A 20,293-nucleotide genomic window follows, 5' to 3' on the forward strand; every position below is an offset into this window, starting at 1 on the left:
AGATTGTAAAATTGATTTCCGATGCAACAGCATACTAATCAGTTACCAATATATTTTTTAAATATACAACTGTCCTGTATGGCCTAACTGAACGTGCATGACATGAGTTGTCCTTGCGCTCTCTCCTGGCTCAGATAGAGAGTTGTGCAAAACCAGTCTATTACCCCTTAAGAATCATACCCTTTTTCTCGCCTAAAATGATATACTGCACCCAAATCTAACTGCCTGTAGCTCAGGACCTGAAGCAAAGACATGCACATTCTTGATACCACTTGAAAGGGAACACTTTGAAGTTTGTGGAAATGTGAAATTAAAATAGGAGAATATAACACATTAGATCTAGTAAAATATAATACAAACAAAAACATCATCTTTGAAATGCAAGAGAAAGGCCATAACATATTTTTGTAGTTTAGGCACAATTTAGATTTTGGTCACTAGATGGCAGCAGTGTGTGTGTGCAATGTTTCAGATTGATCCAGTGAAGCATGGCAATACTGGACAATATTTTGTGTCAAGTCTACCAAAATGTGCTGAATTGGTCAATTGATTTCAAGTACATAACAGTAGGGAACATACAAAAATCATATGGTAATACAACATGTAAATTTACACACTCCCAGGGATGTCATACATGACGGATCATTAGCTTATAAAGAGACAGCAGGCATTGAAACTGTAGAACCCAGTTCCTACATTTGAATATAAAAATGTATTTTGTCCAGCAAAACTATACTACATTTTATCTTTGGGATCCTCAGAATGACAAATCAGAGTAAGATTAATGAATCTAAGTACATTATTTACCTTTAGAGGTGAATGTGTCAAACCAGTTGCTGTGATAAAAGTGTTTTGTTCTTGTGCACTCTCAAACAATAGCATGGTATTTTTTTCACTGTAATAGCTGCTGTAAATTGGACAGTGCAGTTTAGATTAACTAGAATTTAAGCTTTCTGCCCATATATACGACATGTCTATGTCCTGGAAAGTTTGCTGTTACTTACAACTGTCATGCTAATCACATTAGCGCACGTTAGCTCAACCGTCCCAGTATAAGGACACCCATCATGTAGTGGTTAATGCCAACTAATACAGACAGTCCACCTTCAAATCACTAGTTTACTGGGGATTGTTTCATTACGCAATGTAGCCTACTATATCCTTAGCAGTAGCCTACAGTACCTTGCAAAAGTATTCATCCCCCTTGGTGTTTTTCCTATTTTGTTGCATTACAACCTGTAATTTAAATAGACTTTTATATGGATTTCGTGTAATGGACATACACAGAACAGTCCAAATTGGTGACGTGAAATTAAAAAAATGACTTTTCAACATTTCAAAAGGAAAAGTGGTGCGTGCATATGTATTCACCCCCTTTGCTATGAAGCCCATAAATAAGATCTGGTGCCAACAATTACCCTCATACGTCACATAATTAGTTAAATAAATTCCACCTGTGTGCAATCTAAGTGTCACATGATCTGTCTATACATATGCACCTGTTCTGAAAGGCCCCAGAGTCTGCAACACTACTAGGCAAGTAGCACCACCAAGCAAGCGGCACCATGAAGACCAAGGAGCTATCCAAACAGGTCAGGGACAGAGTTGTGGAGAAGTACAGATCAGGGATGGGTTATAAAAAAATATCAGAAAGTTTGAACATCCCACGAAGCACCATTAAATCCAGTATTAAAAAATGGAAAGACTATGGCACCACAACAAACCTGCCAAGAGAGGGCCACCCACCAAAAGTCACAGACCAGGCAAGGAGGGAATTAATCAGAGATACAACATAGAGACCAAAGATAACCCTGAAGGAGCTGCAAAGCGGAGATTGGAGTATCTGTCCTTAGGACCACTTTAAGCCGTACACTCCACAGAGCTGGGCTTTACGGGAGAGTGGCCAGAAAAAAAGCAATTGCTTAAATAAAAAAATAATCAAACACGTTTGGTGTTCGCCAAAAGGCATGTGGGAGATGCCCGAAACATATGGAAGAAGGTACTCTGGTCAGATGAGTCTAAAATTGAGCTTTTTGGCCATCAAGGAAAACGCTATGTCTGGCGCAAACCCAACACCACTCATCACCCTGAGAACACCATCTTTGTTGGCTACTTTTCCTTCACTCTGCAGTCCAACTCATCCCAAAACATCTCAATTGGGTTGAGGTCGGGTGATTGTGGAGGCCAGGTCATCTGATGCAACACTCCATCATTCTCCTTCTTGGTCAAATAGCTTGTACACAGCCTGGAGGTGTGTTTTGGGTCATTGTCCTGTTGAAAAACAAATGATAGTCCCACTAGGCACAAACCAGATGGGATGGCGTATTGCTGCAGAATGCTGTGGTAGTCATGCTGGTTAAGTGTGCATTGAATTCTAAATAAATCACAGATAGTGTTACCAGCAAAGCATCCCCACACCATCACATCTCCTCCTCTATGCTTCACGGTGAGAACCACACATGCAGAGTTCATCTGTTCACCTACTCTGCGTCTCACAATGACATGGCAGTTGTAACCAAAAATCTCAAATTGGACTCATCAGACAAAAGGACAGATTTCCACCGGTATAATGCCCAGTTGCTCATGTTTCTTGGCAAAGCAATTCTCTTCTTTATTGGAGTCCTTTAATAGTGGTTTCTTTGCAATAATTTGAACATGAAGGCCTGATTCACACAGTCTCCTATGAACAGTTGATGTTGAGATGTGTCTGTTACTTGAACTTTGTAAAGCATTTTTTGGGGCTGCAATTTGATGCTGATAACTCAAATGAACCTATCCTCCGCATCAGAGGTAACTCTGGGTCTTCCTTTCATGTGGCGGTCCTCATGAGAGCCAGTTTCATCATAGCGCTTGATGGTTTTTGCGACTGCACTTGAAAAAACGTTCAAAGTTCTTGACATTTTCCGTATTGAGTGACCTTTATGTCTTAAAGTAATGATGGACTGTCATTTCTCTTTGCTTATTTGAGCTGTTCTTGCCATAATATGGACTTTCTTTTACCAAAAAAGGCTATCTTCTGTATACACCCCTACCTTGTCACAACACAACTGATTGGCTCAAATGCATTAAGAAGGAAAAATGAACTTTTAAGAAGGCACACCTGTTAATTGAAATGCATTCCAGATGACTACCTGATGGAGCTGGTTGAGAGAATGCCAAGAGTGTGCAAAGCTGTCATCAAGGCAAAGGGTGGCTACTTTGAAGAATATAAAATATAAAATATGTTTAACACTTTCTTGGTTACTACTTCTTTCATAGTTTTGATGTCTTCTACAATGTAGAAATAGTAAAAATAAAGAAAAACCCTTGAATGAGTGTGTCCAAGTGTGTGTCCAAACTATAGATATAATTGTTGTTCTTGTTGTTGTCTGTTTTGCATATTATTTTGGCATTAATACGTATCACAAAATCAGTTTGCAAACAATGTAAAAAAAAAAGAAGCATTGAGTTAAAAAATCTGCATACAAACATGGTCTAGTTTTTGTTTTCTTGAGTAATGCAGGTGTTTCAGCGTAGCTCAATGTTTTCTGTGGTGGTGGGGCAGCCAGCGGAAAATACAGAGCATTGGGGTTGGTAATGTTCTCTAGTTGCGTCGTGATTGGCTCAGTGTTTGCAAGGAATTAGTGGCTAACTGCAAGAGTTGCAAAGCAATCACTGGCCTGCTATTCAGTGGACTGGGTGTGTGGTTCAAGTCTGGGTTTAAGGGTCTCTTTTCCAAGCTTAACAGGATAAACATTTGCATGCCATGGGCCAGAAAAGGGTGAATACATGACTTCTGCCTTGTTCAAAACAACTAGAAACTCGGAACTGGGAAATCTCAGACTTCAGTGAGTTCAAGAAAGCTGGGAACTCAATAAAAAAATAGCTCAGACTTGGAAAATATGTTTTGAACTGTCTTCCAAGTCGGGAACTCAGGCCTCTTTCTAGAGCTTCGATCTGAAGATCACTGACGTGATGATTTGATCTTTTTTTTTTCAGAGTTCCCAGTTGTCTTGAAAGCACCTTAAATCCAGAGAATGCCAGAGAATATTTTACCACAAGAAGGACCGCCGTACCTTCCTGTTCAAGTGAGCACAGCACAACAAGGTCCAAAAATCCAAAAATATATTGTATGCTGCTGCATAAATTATTTAATATGCCAGGGAGATATGTATCCTGTAGCTAAGAAAGTAACACTAAGTGTATGTTGTGTAGTACATTTTTCCCATCAAGATTTACAATAAAGTGGTGATCCTGACCTAAGACAGGGAATTTTTACTAGGATTAAATATCATGAATTGTGAAAAACTGGGTTTAAATGTGTTTGGCTAAGGTGTATGCAACCCTCCGACTTCAACTGTACATATAACTAGGAATAAAGTGACAAGGCAACAGGATAAACAGTAGCAGCAGCGTATGTGATGAGTCAAAAAAGGTTGGTGTAAAAAGGGTCAATGGAGATAGTTAAAGAGTTACCCAAAACAGCTACCTGCACTAACTATTTAGCAGACGTATGGCTTGGGGGTAGAATCTGTTCAGGGTCCTGTTGATTCCACACTTAGCAGAGAGAACAGTCTATTACTTGTTAATGAACAATGCACTGTAGTTACTACATTCATTCACAAATGATGTGATTTGTTTTTACAACCTAGAGTCAACAAATGATCAACGCGGGTTCATATTTTTGTACATAATTGTTCTTTATTGTTTTTTTCCCCCCCATTGTCAATAAAAAGGTCAAGGTTCAGTCCCATTAATTAATGTCATTACATATTTTTAATTTCAAAAAAAGAAAAGATAAAATTACAAATCATAACAAACATAGAATAGGTAAGTACAATATCCATATATAAACCCCTGCCACGTGTTCTAACCCCACCCAGCATTTCCCCTATCCAAACTCTAGCACAAAACTCAAATCAATACTTTAGTTGCAGTAATAAAAAACAATCAATACCCCAGTTTAAAAAGCACTATATCGTGCAATGCCTTGAGATATCTACTTTGTCCTCTGGCATCACACACACAAAGTTATATTCCCCATCCAAACATTTGCCCAGCAAAACACAAATAATAGACATGCATACAGTCGTCAAGGTATCGCTACCTCACTTTCATTATCATAAAGGTCAAGAGAAACTATTCTCTATTCAGTCTCAAATCTCAATGAACCACGGTATTAATTATCCCCCCTTATATTCAGACACCTTCTTAGCAAGAACCACCTAGGGTACAATAATGAAAACTGGAACAGGTCTAGTCTCATCCTAGAACCCTGGCAAGTCTAGAACCCTGGTGAGCCTAGAACCCTGGCAAAAAGAGGCAGAGGAACTTCCACCACCTTAGGTTGGGTGACACACAGCATACAGTGAAAATGGTATAGATACTTGTTCAAAATGATCATGGAAAAGCAGCCCGCCTACAAAGTGCCACTTTGACCCAGGATGACTGCAGTGTTAAGTAGTGTTGTTCAGCATACACCAGCCGTTGTCCCTTCAATAGAGAGGTACTATTATAGACAGTAACTGCAGTATTCTATTCTTCTAGTCATTCCTAGAGTCCTTGCTTCAGGTCTTTCTGGGGGAGGGTCAGTTAGTCAACAATACTAAAATAGACACTGTATGTACATATTATATTTAACTACACTTTGGATGCTTTGTACAATAGTCCTGAACTTAAGACCTGCTTATCATGCTTGCTTGTGCCGTGTGGTTGTTTGTGTACTGATGTGGTGGAACCTGCACCACACTAACAGTGAGAAGCTCGTTTACGGCTTGGATCAGACATGAATCATTCTGTCACCATGGAAGAGCTCCTATACACCACAGATATCATACCATCAGTTCATGAAACTGGCATTCATGTTGGTTCCATCTATGTTATGGAACCTAATTATGATTCAACGTTTCAAACAGAGTTTGAGTAATGGATCGACTCAATCCGTAGTGCTGGAGATCTGCGTTACAGCCCGATAAAAACGTCCAAGTAATGTTCCTTTGCTTGCGGAGACCGCATTCACGGAAAACACTGCATGTCGGCTCAAATCGCAAATAACCTTCACATTTCAACCGCGCTACAGCGCTGAACATCAGTGATAAGGATTGAGTCAAGCCCTAACTTTATGTCTATCTGTGGCTCTGCTATACACTATAAAAATGGTATTACTTTGAGAGAAAATGCATGAGCAAAGATTGAGGATAAGTGTGAATTAAGGAATGTGTAATCCCTCCAGATCTCAGAAAGTCAGTAAAAGTGTTCTATTTATAAGACGCTATAACACAATTTCCTTTCCATTAGGAATAGAAAAGGTCTTGTCGTCCTGTGTTTGATACAGATAAGTAGCAGCAAACCGAAACAACTATTGCGTACGTGTACGATGTCAAATGTAAGACGCATGAAACAACATGTTACTTTGACAGAAAATGGCAGTTCAGATGGCTTCGCAGACATCATCCACTGCAACTGATCATCAGTCCTGCTCTCTCCATCCTCAAAACAGTCAACTGAACCATCTTCTCAAGAGCTACAGAGAAGACTGTTCCTAAAGATGAAAACTAAAAGAGATTTTCCAAAGACCCCTCAAACCGGTTTTGTTGTATAGGCTTGATTGTTCTTCATTCACATTTGCAATCTATCAAGACAGACACAGAGGTCTCCTTACAAAAACAAACTTGTTTGGTTTTATTGCTAGTATTTTCTAGCCTGATTCCAGATGTGTTTGTGACTACAAATCTATGTTCATCTAAGGCTTCAGAGACATCAAAGTCTCCACTACCCGTAGACTTCAGACACATTGGATCATATGGATGGGCAACAGTCAAACAAATAGTAAGATTAAATACCGCAGTACATCTTCATTCCTTGCCCTCACTCAGTTATCATAACCTTAAACTAAGAAGTTAAGACACAGACTCACAGGAGAGAAGACCTTCTGATAATATGAGAAAGTCTTCTCTCCTGTTTTAACTTCTTAGCAAGCGGACAGGGGCAAGTGGACAGAAAATAACTGGCATGAGAAAATATTATTTCTCAAATGACTCTTAAAAAGGCCAGTTCTCCCCCCTCTCTGGATTGGTGAAAGCAATCCAGAGAGGGAGGATGTCTCTTAAGAGCGACGGGGAGAAATACAAAAGCAGACAGACAGCTGTCTACTGTAGACACAGGGAGGAGTGATGTCTACTCAGGTCCATACAGATAGCATCTTCAACTCTTGAGTTGTACATACATACATGTAACTGCCAAAAGAAAGGAAACACTTTAGTAAATGAGGGACACAAAGTATTTTGAAAGCAGGTGCTTCCACACAGCGGTGGTTCCTGAGTTAGTTAAGCAATTTAACATCCCATCATGCTTAGAGTTGGATAAAAATGCCCAGTTGCCCATTATTTGGGCTACCATAGCTAGAAGAGAACTCAGTGACTTTGAAAGAGGGGTCTCAAAGAAGCATAGTTTTTTTTAAAATTTAACTAGGCAAGTCAGTTAAGAACAAATCCTTATTTACAATGACGGTCTACCAAAAGATAAAAGGGCTCCTGCGGGGACGGGCTGGGATAAAAAATATATACAAATATTGGACAAAACACATTTAAAAAGGGGTTGTGGTTGTGTGTTCCAGACACTTGTAGAATCTTTGCCAAGGCGCATTGAAGCTGTTCTGGCGGCTCGTGGTGGCCCAACGCCCTACTAAGACACTGTTGGTGTTTCCTTTATTTCGTCAGTTACCTGTATGTACACAGAGAAGACAGTTTGTAGGTGCGCACACATATTCAGCCTCAGGAAGTCTCAAGGAACACGTATCCAAAGTCGGACAGTCGTGTCCATATTAAGAGGTCATTCATTTCCATGACTCAACACACATACCCATGAGTCAACACACATACCCTCAACGCACTCACAGATTTACAGCATACTGGATGCTCCTCTCCTGTAGGTTGATGACTTTGTACAGCTCCTTACAGACACACGCACACACAGAGCTAAAAACACACACAGACACACCCTCTCCTCCTCTCTCAGGCGTGTGCTGCAGCCAGGTCGTGGTTGATGAAGCGCCGTAGTCTCTCCAGGTATTGGCTGTAGAGCTCTATGTCGTTGTGTCCCGCCCCCTCCACCCAGAGTGGCTCCACGGCCTTGGGACAGCGCTCAAACAGAGCCAGGCCGTGGGAGAAGTCGATCACCTCGTCCTCCGTCCCGTGGATGATCAGCACCGGGGATGGGATCTTAGACACCTTCTCTATGCTGCAATACATTGGTTATAATCAGTTAGTAAGCAGTCTACGAGACCTTGTCCTTGTTTCTGCGATTGTATTTGTGTATGATTGTTTTGTAATGTGGTTTTTGGGTGAGGAGTCCAAATATCTATTTAATCCAAAAGAAGTGGGCCTTTATGACAATTTATTTTGTCCTGGATCTAAATTAAGCATTCTAATGGCTTTTCATTGTGCATGTGTGTCTTACTTGGGGAAGGCATCAAAGCAGTAGGTCTTCTTGGTGTCGGGGAAGGCCACCCTCATGCCAGAGGTGAGAGGGGAGTGGAGCACCACAGCAGCACACTCAAACCTGGACGCCAGGTCCACCGTGGGTACCGTGCCAATACTTTGCCCATACAGGATGATGTTCTCTGGGCTGATGCCATACCTGACACACACGCACAGAGACAGAGAACTGAGTAAACAAATACAGAGAGAACCAAAACAGGCCTACTTGTTTTTCCAATAAGCTCTCACAGTCTCAAATCGGAATTACACATCGGATTATATCGCTGGATTCGAACTTGCAACATTTGGAATCAAATGCAGATGCTTACGCCCATCCGCCATCCCCTTCCTCAATGCTCAAGCAAAACCTACTTGAAGGTAACAGCGCTAACTGTTGCCCCTAGTGGCCAGTTTCCAAGTCGTCTCTCAACAACCTCAGACATGGATGGATGTCGAATACTGACCTGTATCATGGGTGACCTGGCTGTGGTATTCAGTGTTTGCTAGGGCTGTCCCCGACAAAAAATAATATTGGTTGACCAAGAGTCATGTTATTTCGACCAATTGATTGTTCGAAAAAAAATGTATATTTTTCCACATCCTATGTGTTTTAATCAAATCAACTATTTGCTTGTCTGATGCTTTAAGCCCACTGCTTAATAAAATAATTAAGTCACACAGATGAATTAATAGAGGGAGTCCGACCACAATTGATTTGATTGTGGCGGGCTCAGAAACTCAGATGACAAACTTGGAAAGGGGGAATGTATGGTTGCTCAGAAGGTAACAGGGAAGTCAGATGTGTACCAAACAAGTGCTGTTAGATTACAATATAATTTTTGGACTGTTTTAGAACAATGAACACACTAAATAAATAAAAAATGTACCAGAGAGTCTGTTGTAAGGTTATTTTGGGGGGGAAAGCCTTTATTACAGCAAAGACTAAAAACAGACACATACGTTTGTGAATGCAATCGCTGACATGGAACGATATATTTATTGTTTACACTAATTATTCAAAGATCGCTTTGTCATTTTATTTGAAACCTAAAAAAAAATGCTTGATTGCATTTCAAATCATGAATGACTCGTATGCTGTGTGATGTCATGAACGAAAGAATGAATGAATGATTGACACAGTAGCCTACATAGGTATTGAAATATGGGAATGAGTAAGTTATGGTATTAAGCCTAAACATGGTGCGCTCTTAGGTCTACAGCTTGACGGTCGGTATACAAGGCTGCTCTAATAAGCCCACTAATGATAATGACATCACTTAATATTCTATATATTTTTATTATTTATTTTTTATTTCACCTTTATTTAACCGGGTAAGCAAGTTGAGAACAAGTTCTCATTTACAATTGCGACCTGGCCAAGATAAAGCAAAGCAGTTCGACACACACAACAACACAAACATACAGAGTTACAAACATACAGTCAATAATACAGTAGAAAAAATAAGTCTATATACAATGTGAACAAATGAGGTGAGATAGGAGGTAAAGGTAAAAAAAAAAAGGCCATGGTGGCGAAGTAAATAAAATATAGCAAGTAAAACACTGGAATGGTAGATTTGCAGTGGAAGATTGTGCAAAGTAGAGATATAAATAATGGGGTGCAAAGGAGCAAAATAAATAAATAAATAAATACAGTAGGGGGAGAGGTAGTTGTTTGGGCTAACTTATAGATGGGCTATGTACAGGTGCAGTAATCTGTGAGCTGCTCTGATAGCTGGTGCTTAAAGCTAGTGAGGGAGATAGGAGTTTCCAGTTTCAGAGATTTTTGTAGTTCGTTCCAGTAATTGGCAGCAGAGAACTGGAAGGAGAGAGGAAGAATTGGTTTTGGGGGTGACCAGAGACATATACCTGCTGGAGCGCGTGCTACAGGTGGGTGCTGCTATGGTAACCAGCGAGCTGAGATAAGGGGGGACTTTACCAAGCAGGGTCTTGTAGATGACCTGGAGCCAGTGGGTTTGGCGACGAGTATGAAGCGAGGGCCAGCCAACGAGAGCGTACAGGTCGCAGTGGTGGGTAGTATATGGGGCTTTGGTGACAAAACGGATGGCACTGTGATAGACAGAATCCAATTTATTGAGTAGGGTATTGGAGGCTATTTTGTAAATGACATCGCCGAAGTCGAGGACAGGTAGGATGGTCAGTTTTACGAGGGTATGTTTGGCAGCATGAGTGAAGGATGCTTTGTTGCGAAATAGGAAGCCAATTCTAGATTTAACTTTGGATTGGAGATGTTTGATGTGAGTGTGGAAGGATAATTTACAGTCTAACCAGACACCTAGGTACTTGTAGTTGTCCACATATTCTAAGTCAGAACAGTCCAGAGTTGTGATGTTGGACGGGCGGGCAGGTTCAGGCAGTGATCGGTTGAAGAGCATGCATTTAGTTTTACTTGTATTTAAGAGCAATTGGAGGCCACGGAAGGAGAGTTGTATGGCATTGAAGCTCGTCTGGAGGGTTGTTAACCTAGTGTCCAAAGAAGGGCCAGAAGTATACAGAATGGTGTCGTCTGCGTAGAGGTGGATCAGAGACTCACCAGCAGCAAAAGCGACATCATTGACGATTACAGAGAAGAGAGTCGGTCCAAGAATTGAACCCTGTGGCACCCCCAATAGAGACTGCCAGGTGCCCGGACAACAGGCCCTCCGATTTGACACACTGAACTCTATCAGAGAAGTAGTTGGTGAACCAGGCGAGGCAATTATTTGAGAAACCAAGGCTATCGAGTCTGCCGATGAGGATGTGGTGATTGACAGTCGAAAGCCTTGGCCAAGTCAATGAATACGGCTGCACAGTATTGTTTCTTATCGATGGCGGTTAAGATATCGTTTAGGACCTTGAGCGTGTCTGAGGTGCACCCATGACCAGCTCTGAAACCAGATTGCATAGCGGAGAAGGTATGGTGAGATTCGAATGGTCGGTAATCTGTTTGTTGACTTGGCTTTCGAAGACCTTAGAAAGGCAGGGTAGGAGAGCTATAGGCCTGTAGCAGTTTGGGTCAAGACTGTCCTCCCCCTTTGAAGAGGGGGATGACCCCAGCTGCTTTCCAATCTTTGGGAATCTCAGACGACACAAAAGAGAGGTTGAAGAGGCTAGTAATAGCCGATGTATGGCAATAATTTCGGCAGATCATTTTAGAAGGAAAGGGTCCAAATTGTCTGGCCCGGCTGATTTGTAGGGGTCCAGATTTTGCAGCTCTTTCAGAACATCAGCTGACTGGATTTGGGAGAAGGAGAAATGGGGATGGCTTGGGCGAGTTGCTGTGGGGGCGTGCAGTGCTGTTGACCAGGGTAGGGGTAGCCAGATGGAAAGCATGGCCAGCCGTAGAAAAATGCTTATTGAAATTCTCAATTATTTTGGATTAATTGGTGGTGACAGTATTTCCTATCTTCAGTGCAGTGGGCAGCTGGGAGGAGGTGTTCTTATTCTCCATGGACTTTAGTGTCCCAGAACGTTTTTGAGTTTGTGTTATATAATGATCATACTAGTAATTAGAGGTCGACCGATTAATCGGAATGGGTGATTAATTAGGGCCGATTTCAAGTTTTCATAACAATCGGAAATCGGTATTTTTGGACACCGATTTGGCAGATATATATATATATTTTTTTACACCTTTATTTAACTAGGCAAGTCAGTTAAGAACACATTCTTATTTTCAATGACGGCCTAGGAACGGTGGGTTAACTGCCTTGTTCGTGGGCAGAATGACAGATTTTTACCTTGTCAGCTCGGGGATTCAGTCTTGCAACCTTACAGTTAACTAGTCCAATGCTCTAACCACCTGATTACATTGCATTCCACGAGGACACTGCCTGTTACGCGAATGCAGTAAGAAGCCAAGGTAAGTTGCTAGCTAGCATTAAACTTATCTTATTAAAAACAATCAATCAATCATAATCCCTAGTTAAACTAGTAATATCATCAACCATGTCTAGTTATCTAGCGTGTCCTGCGTTGCATATAATCGGTGCGTATTCACGAAAAAGGACTGTCTTGCTCCAATGTGTACCTAACCATAAACATCAATGCCTTTCTTAAAATCACTACACAAGTATATATTTTTAAACCTGGATATTTAGTTAATATTGCCTGCTAACCTGACTCGTTGCAAACTCTGTGAAGACTATTTCTTCTTAACAAAGACAGCCAACTTCGCCAAACGGGGGATGATTTAACAAAAGCGCATTTGCGAAAAAAGCACAATCGTTGCACGACTGTACCTAACCATAAACATCAATGCCTTTCTTAAAATCAATACACAGAAGTATATATTTTTAAACCTGCATATTTTGCTAAAAGAAATCCAGGTTAGCAGGCAATATTCCCCAGGTGAAATTGCGTCACTTCTCTTGCGTTCATTGCACGCAGAGTCAGTGTTTTTGCAACAGTTTGGGCCGCCTAATTTGCCAGAATTGTACGTAATTATGACATAACATTGAAGGTTTGCAATGTAACAGGAATATTTAGACTTATGGATGCCACCCGTTACATTAAATACGGAACGGTTCCGTATTTCACTGAATGACTAAACGTCTTGTTTTCGAGATGATAGTTTCCGGATTCGACCATATTAATGACCTAAGGGTCGTATTTCGGTGTGTTATTATGTTACAACTAAGTCTATAATTTGATAGAGAAGTCTGACTGAGCGATGGTAGGCACCAGCAGGCTCGTAAGCATTCATTCAAACAGCACTTTCGCGCATTTTGCCAGCAGCTCTTTGCTGTGCTTCAAGCATTGAGCTGTTTATGACTTCAAGCCTATCAACTCCTGAGATTAGGCTGACGTAACAGATGTGAAATGGCTAGCTAGTTAGCGGGGTGCGCGCTAATAGCGTTTCAAATGTCACTCGCTCTGAGACTTGGAGTGGTTGTTTCCCTTGCTCTGCAAGGGCCGCGGCTTTTGTTGAGCGATGGGTAACGCTGCTTCGAGGTTGGCTGTTGTCGTTGTGTTCCTGGTTCGAGCCCAGGTAGGGGCAAGGAGAGGGACAGAAGCTATACTGTTACACTGGCAATACTAAAGTGCCTATAAGAACATCCAATAGTCAAAGGTATATGAAATACAAATCGTATAGAGAGAAATTGTCCTATAATAACTACAACCTAAAACTTCTTACCTGGGAATATTGAAGACTCATGTTAAAAGGAACCACCAGCTTTCATATGTTCTCATGTTCTGAGTAAGGAACTTAAACGTTAGCTTTCTTACATAGCACATATTGCACTTTTACTTTCTTCTCCAACACTTTGTTTTTGCATTATTTAAACCAAATTGAACATGTTTCATTTTATTTGAGGCTAAACTGATTTTATTGATGTATTAAGTTAAAATCAGTGTTCATTCAGTATTGTTGTAATTGTCATTATTACAAATAAATAAATAAATAAAAATCGTCCGATTAATCGGTATCGGATTTTTTTTGGGGTCGTCCATTAAATCGGTATCGGCGTTGAAAAATCATAATCAGTCTGGCCCGGCTGGTACTAGTAATAATAACAAGGTGATCAAGAAAATATCAGTAGTAAATTCAGTATAATGCGCATAGCAACATGGTCTAGGAAAAGGTGCCAATTCAACAGCGCACTGATGTTTCAGAACAGTGGACAGCGACCGCTACCCGACATGGAAGAAAGCGCATATGTAATAAAATTATATAATTTTTTGTGTTGCACCATTGTTCTTACGTAATATAAACATATACAACTTCAGTAGCATGTCTTAGAGTGATGGACTGTGCCATCCCCACAGCCTCCACAATGGACTAGTTAACTCAGAGAATTAGACAGTTGTCTTATACACCATGAAAAAAAATGTTTATTTTTGCAAGTCAGTTAAGAACAAATTCTTATTTTCAATGACGGCCTAGGAACCGTATGTTCAAGGGCAGAACGACAGATTTGTACCTTGTCAGCTCGGGGATTCGAACTTGCAACCTTTCGGTTACTAGTCCAACCCTCTCAAATCTCAGACCAACAGCCTATCAACCAAACAATCGACCAGTTGACGAAAGGGGTCAGCCCTAGTGTGTGCAGCCTCGGCCGTGCACTATATAAGGAAGTTTCACACAATTTTGAGCTACAGTTTGATTCAGAGTTTGATTATTTGTTACATTGCATTTTTGCCTCCCATTTGGTCCGGTTAATTTCACATTGCCAAATATCAAACAAAAAATCCTAAACAAAACTATATGTCCATGCAAGTCATTTGTTAATTTGACAAAAACGCTCACGTTAAATCCATCTACAGTGCCTTCGGAAATTATTCAGACCACTTGACTTTTTCCACATTGTTAGGTTACAGCCTTATTCTAAAATTGATTACATCGTACATTTTTTATCATCAATCACACACAATACCCCATAATGACAAAGCAAAAAACAGGTTTTAGAAAAAAACAAATATCAATATTACTCAGTACTTTGTTGAACCATCTTTGGCAGTGATTACAGCCTCGAGTCTTAGGTACGACGCGACAAGCTTGGCACACATGTATTTGGGGAGTTTCCCCCATTCTTCTCCGCATATCCTCTCAAGTTCTGTCAGGTTAGATGGGGAGTGTTGCTGCATAGCTATTTTCAGATATTTTTGAGATGTTTGTTTGGGTTCATCCGTACTCTGGCTGGGTCAGTCAAGGACATTCAGAGACTTGTCCCAAAGCCACTCCTACGTCTTGTCTTGACTGTGCTTAGGGTCGTTGTCCTGTTGGAAGGTGAACCTTCGCCCCAGTCTGAGGTCCTGAGCGCTCTGGAGCAGGTTCGTCAAGGATCTCTCTGTACTTTGCTCCGTTCATTTTTCAGTCGATCCTAACTAGTCTCCCAGTCCCTGCCACTGAAAGATGTCCCCACAGCATGATGCTGCCACCACCATGCTTCACCGTAGGGATGGTGCCAGGTTTCCTCCAGACGTGACGCTTGGCATTCAGGCCAAAGAGTTCAATCTTGGTTTGATCAGACCAGAGAATCTTGTTTCTCATGGTCTGAAACTTTAGGTGCCTTTTGGCAAACTCCAAGCGGACTGTTGTGCCTTTTACTGAGAGGTGGTTTCCGTCTGGTCACTCTATCATAAAGGCCCGATTGGTGGAGTGCTGCAGAGATGGTTGTCCTTCTGGATGGTTCTCCCATCTCCACAGAGGAACTCTAGAGCTCTGTCAGAGTGACCATTGGGTTCTTGGTCACCTCCCTGACCAAGGCCCTTCTCCCCCAATTGCTCAGTTTGGCCGGGTGACCAGCTCAATTAAGAGTCTTGGTGGTTCTAAACTTCTTCCATTTAAGAATAATGGAGGCCACTGTGTTCTTGGGTACCTTCAATGCTGCAGACATTTTTTGGTACCCTTCCCCAAGATCTGTGTCTGAACACAATCCTGTCTCTGAGCTCTATGGACAATTCCTTGGACCTCATGGCTTGGTTTTTGTTCTGACATGCACTGTCATCTGTGGGACCTTAAATAGACATGTGTGTGCCTTTCCAAATCATGTCCAATCAATTGAATTTACCACAGGTGGACTCCAATCAAGTTGTAGAAACATCTCAAGGATGATCAATGGAAACAGGAAGCACCTGAGCTCAATTTCAATTCTCATAGCAAAGGGTCTGATTACTTATGTAAATAAGGTATTTTTGTTTTTAATTTGCTACAAACTTGTTTTTGTTTCATCTTTATGGGGTATTGTGTGTAGATTGCTTAGGATTTTTTAATTAATTTTTTCATTTTAGAATAAGGCTGTAACATAAAATGTGGAAAAAGTCAAGAGCTCTGAATACTTTCCGAAGGCACTATGTTTATCCTGAACCATCACTTGTGAGACCCAATCTTCATATTACTTATGCTTTGGTCTTCCAACAACATGCGGGATGAAAAAGCCCCTCTAACTGCAGTGTGAACAGGCTATATTCAATAGCCTATCCCCGGTATAGTCTCCATCTCCCCTAATCTACATATACTCACAGAATGTTTTAGAGATATCAAGTTATGATGCAGCAGGCTGCATTTAATCAAACGCTCGCAGTGAAACAACCAATAATACTGTGCAACTCTGGTTCTTTTCCTTTGTTTGGTCCGGACTGCGTTCTCACCTGCAGCGAACAGCATCATGGTACGAATTGAAACGGACCAAGACCACCCTTTTTTGAGCAAACCACAGTGTGTTGCTTAGTGCGCTCCGGAGTATGGGTAGTGTGTTCACACCAGTCCAAACCAACAAAATTAAGGGGGAAAATGCAACAGAGTTTGGAAAAAAACACTCCAAACAAATTCGGTGTGAAAGCCCCCTAATTCAGCTGATCAAAGGTCTTGATGATTAGTTGACGAGCGGGTGTGGCTGTGTGTGTGTGTAACAGCTGTTTACCGGGAGCGCAGGGCGTGCCAGGCAGCGTCTATGTCAGCGTAGAGGTTCTTCTCTGAGGGTTTGCCGGTGCTCACACCATAGCCAGAGTAGTCGTAGGAGAAGATGTTACAGTTGATACGCGTTCCCAGGCCAATGTAGAAGCTACTCATCTGACCCAAGTCTACTGCATTACCATGGGAGAATAGCAATGTGAACCTAGGAGAGAAGGAGATGGGGGCGTGAGAAGGTGATGGGGAGGTGAGAAGGTGATGGGGAGGGAGGGAGAGAGAGGTGAGAAGGTGATGGGGAGGGAGAGAGAGAGAGGTGAGAAGGTGATGGGGAGGGAGAGAGAGAGAGGTGAGAAGGTGATGGGGAGGGAGAGAGAGAGAGGTGAGAAGGTGATGGGGAGGGAGAGAGAGAGAGGTGAGAAGGTGAGAATGTGTGATGGGGAGGGAGAGAGAGAGGTGAGAAGGTGATGGGGAGGGAGAGAGAGAGAGGGTGAGAAGGTGATGGGGAGGGAGAGAGAGAGAGGTGAGAAGGTGATGGGGAGGGAGAGAGAGAGAGGTGAGAAGGTGATGGGGAGGGAGAGAGAGAGAGGTGAGAAGGTGATGGGGAGGGAGAGAGAGAGAGGTGAGAAGGTGATGGGGAGGGAGAGAGAGAGAGAGTGAGAAGGTGATGGGGAGGGAGAGGTGAGAAGGTGATGGGGAGGGAGAGAGAGAGAGGTGAGAAGGTGATGGGGAGAGAGAGAGGTGAGAAGGTGATGGGGAGAGAGAGAGAGAGAGGTGAGAAGGTGATGGGGAGAGAGAGAGGTGAGAAGGTGATGGGGAGAGAGAGAGAGAGGGAATTAAAAAAAAGGTACAATTTAAGAGAACGTAAAATAGAAGGGTAATGTACTGTACAATAGAACCATAGAATTTAATAGAACACTATCATACTTCATGCATTTCTATAAATAGAACAACCTGCACAGATGTATATTTTTAGGGATAGACACTATGCACAGAGAGAAACAAATGCCATCTCTTTGAAAACAAACAAGAAAAATGTCACAACCCACCAATTGATTCACTAAATTCTTCTTCCTCCCCTCCACTCACTCACCTGGCATTGGGGGCACAGCGGATGTACATGCAGCCCACCCTGTTCCCCCGGCTAGACCTTGTCAGGAACACGTCCGTCATGTCCAGCTCTCTCTGAGTGTACTGGAACTCTGCCCTCTCTGTCAGGTGGAGCTTCCACCTGCCCTCTCCTCCTCCTCCTCCTCCTCCTCTGTCTCCCCCTACGCCACCCAGCCGGGAGCGCAGGCCCGGAGCCCCCAGAGAGGGGGGTGCACCCCCAGGCGCGGTCCCGGCTGCTGCCGCAGCTGTAGCCTCTGGGTCTGGCAGCATTGAGTAGGTGGGCTCTGGAGGGAGGAAGGCCAGCTTGGCTGCAATGCGGCTGGGGCAAGGAGGGCAGCAGAACAGGCAGCATAGCTCTCTAATGGACAGGCCGTTCATCTTCTCCTGGGGGGGAGAGGGGAAAGTGTGTGTGTGTGGGGTGAGTGTACTAAACAGCTTGCCTAGCCGTATATATGACACACCGATGGATGGAGCATCTGATGGTGAAGAGAAATTATTCTACCTGTATTAAAGTTCCTCAGGGACTTGGAATGAGATGGCACAAAGGTGCCAACACCACCGGATCAGGTCACTCAGCAGCCTGGATCAGTGGGCAAAAAGAGTACAATGAACACACAGTACAGACCTGCTCAGTTAGTTAGCTTACTACCACATTATTCTGTAAGGTGGGACAATTAAAGTGAGGTTTGAACCAGTGACCCTGTGAATACATGCTATACGGTCCTGACCTCAGTCTTGGCTGAGACGTTGTATGCCAGCCTTGCATACATAGGAACAATTCACAAGCTAACGTTAACTATACTAGCTCATTTACAATGTCCTAAAAATGCACATATTGTGTTCATTCGCGTTAACTAGCAAGCTACCAGGAAAGGCAAGATAATATCTAGGTAACTTTAACTTCGATATCATACTGCATATTATGGTGAATCCCTCGGTAAAATACTGATGTTCAATAATGAGGATAGTTAAAGCTAGTTAACGTTAGCTGACTAGCGAATTAGCTTGATAAACTAGCTATATTGATTGTGATGCACCGTAGCTAACCCTGCTAGATAGCTACCGGTGCATAAAGTTAACGTTATGTGTCTTAAAATATAGCTTGGGAAACGAGACGATATTTACCCAGCTAAATCTGTGGCTAATGTTAATGCAATAACGTTAGCTAGCTATCGGTAAATAACTTGCTAGGTGGTGTAGCTAATGCTAGTTGGTCAAGCTAGCTAGCTATGTCAAAACATCAATTAGCTAGCTAACGTTAGTGTCTGTGATAGACATATTCCTGTCTATCAAAAAATAGCTGCACAATACCTCGAAAATTCTTCTTGAGCCCTGACATGGGTAATGTACTCTGTATAATTTGATATGTGTCTGTCATTTGTAGATTGGCTAGGTAAATATCATGACAACTACTTATTTTTTTCCACAACCCGTCCGACTAGACCCGGAAGTGACGGAGGGAGAGGGCGTAGCCCATTGCGTTCATTTAACGCTTACGGTGTTACGTTTTACAAACTTGTCGTTTTCACTGATTACATTGTGATACTATATATTGGCACTGGAAAAGAGCCGACCGTGTGTGTGTGTGTGCTTGGGAATTTTCCTTGTTTTACTATCCTTGTGGGACTTTTGGAGTTAGTAAAACAAGGAACATTTCCCCTAATGGGGTCTTTTCCCACATCCCCATGAGGACAATGGCTATTTTAAGATCAGGGGTTAGGTTTAGGGTTAAAGTTAGGGTTATAATTAGGTTTAGGGTTAGGAATTAGGTGTGAGAGAAAGAGAGAGCGAGAGGGTAAGAACCTTAGGTTTGGTCAGTGTGTTTCCTCTGGGACCTTAATTGGAGAGGTACAGATCAAAAAGTACAAAACTGCCCCGTTTTGCTTAGAAGGGTTCAACATTTGTCAAAATTTACTTTTGTAGCAGGTTTAGAAGAACACACACACAGCAGGTTAGGATAATTAGGTTTAGGGAAAGGTTTAGGGTTAGCTAAAGTGCACAAAAATATATCTGCTTTTGACTTCATATTTAAAAGCTGTTTCCCATCTAGATATGACCCATAGACAAGTGCGTGGATCAGAGCATTTTACCCGAAGTGTGTGGTGTCATTGCTTTGCTGTGTCTGTTGGAGAACTATGGCTGTGTTTACACAGCCACCCAAATAACCCAATTGTGTTTTTTCCATATCCAATCTTTTCTTATGACTATCAACACTCAGTTTTATATGTGACCCACTGTCAGATGTGCACATTCACACTGATGTAGCCTCTGAAGTAGCGTTCAAGATGCTAATTTCCTGCCACTGTTCCTTTACATTTTGGGGGGGTTGTCATGCTAATGAAGGGTCATGTATAACAAACAAAAAAGAATGCCA

At 42.1% G+C, this 20,293-nt stretch overlaps 1 protein-coding gene across 3 annotated transcripts; it reads right to left on the reverse strand.

Moving 5' to 3' along the window:
- Positions 1-6,600: 6,600 nt before the first annotated feature.
- On the reverse strand, positions 6,601-19,371 carry LOC139376293 (alpha/beta hydrolase domain-containing protein 17A-like). 3 transcript variants are annotated; one of them, XR_011627900.1, is made up of 7 exons: positions 19,231-19,358; positions 18,422-18,499; positions 17,903-18,303; positions 16,823-17,017; positions 8,437-8,616; positions 7,875-8,217; positions 6,601-7,701 (listed from the first exon to the last, which is right to left on the reverse strand). XR_011627900.1 is itself a non-coding variant. In XM_071118664.1 (6 exons), exons 3-6 carry the CDS (start codon positions 18,295-18,297, stop codon positions 7,992-7,994), a joined length of 996 nt encoding a protein of 331 aa, XP_070974765.1. In that variant the 5' UTR covers positions 18,298-18,303; positions 18,422-18,499; positions 19,231-19,371; the 3' UTR covers positions 6,601-7,991. The 3 variants fall into 3 exon arrangements, 2 of the variants coding, with proteins under 2 accessions (XP_070974765.1, XP_070974766.1); XM_071118664.1 differs by having other exon boundaries at positions 6,601-8,217; positions 19,231-19,371; XM_071118665.1 differs by having other exon boundaries at positions 6,601-8,217; positions 17,903-18,300; positions 19,231-19,356.
- Positions 19,372-20,293: the final 922 nt, after the last annotated feature.

The sequence above is a fragment of the Oncorhynchus clarkii genome, chromosome 20, assembly GCF_045791955.1.
Source record: "Oncorhynchus clarkii lewisi isolate Uvic-CL-2024 chromosome 20, UVic_Ocla_1.0, whole genome shotgun sequence".
NCBI classification, from domain to species: domain Eukaryota; kingdom Metazoa; phylum Chordata; class Actinopteri; order Salmoniformes; family Salmonidae; genus Oncorhynchus; species Oncorhynchus clarkii.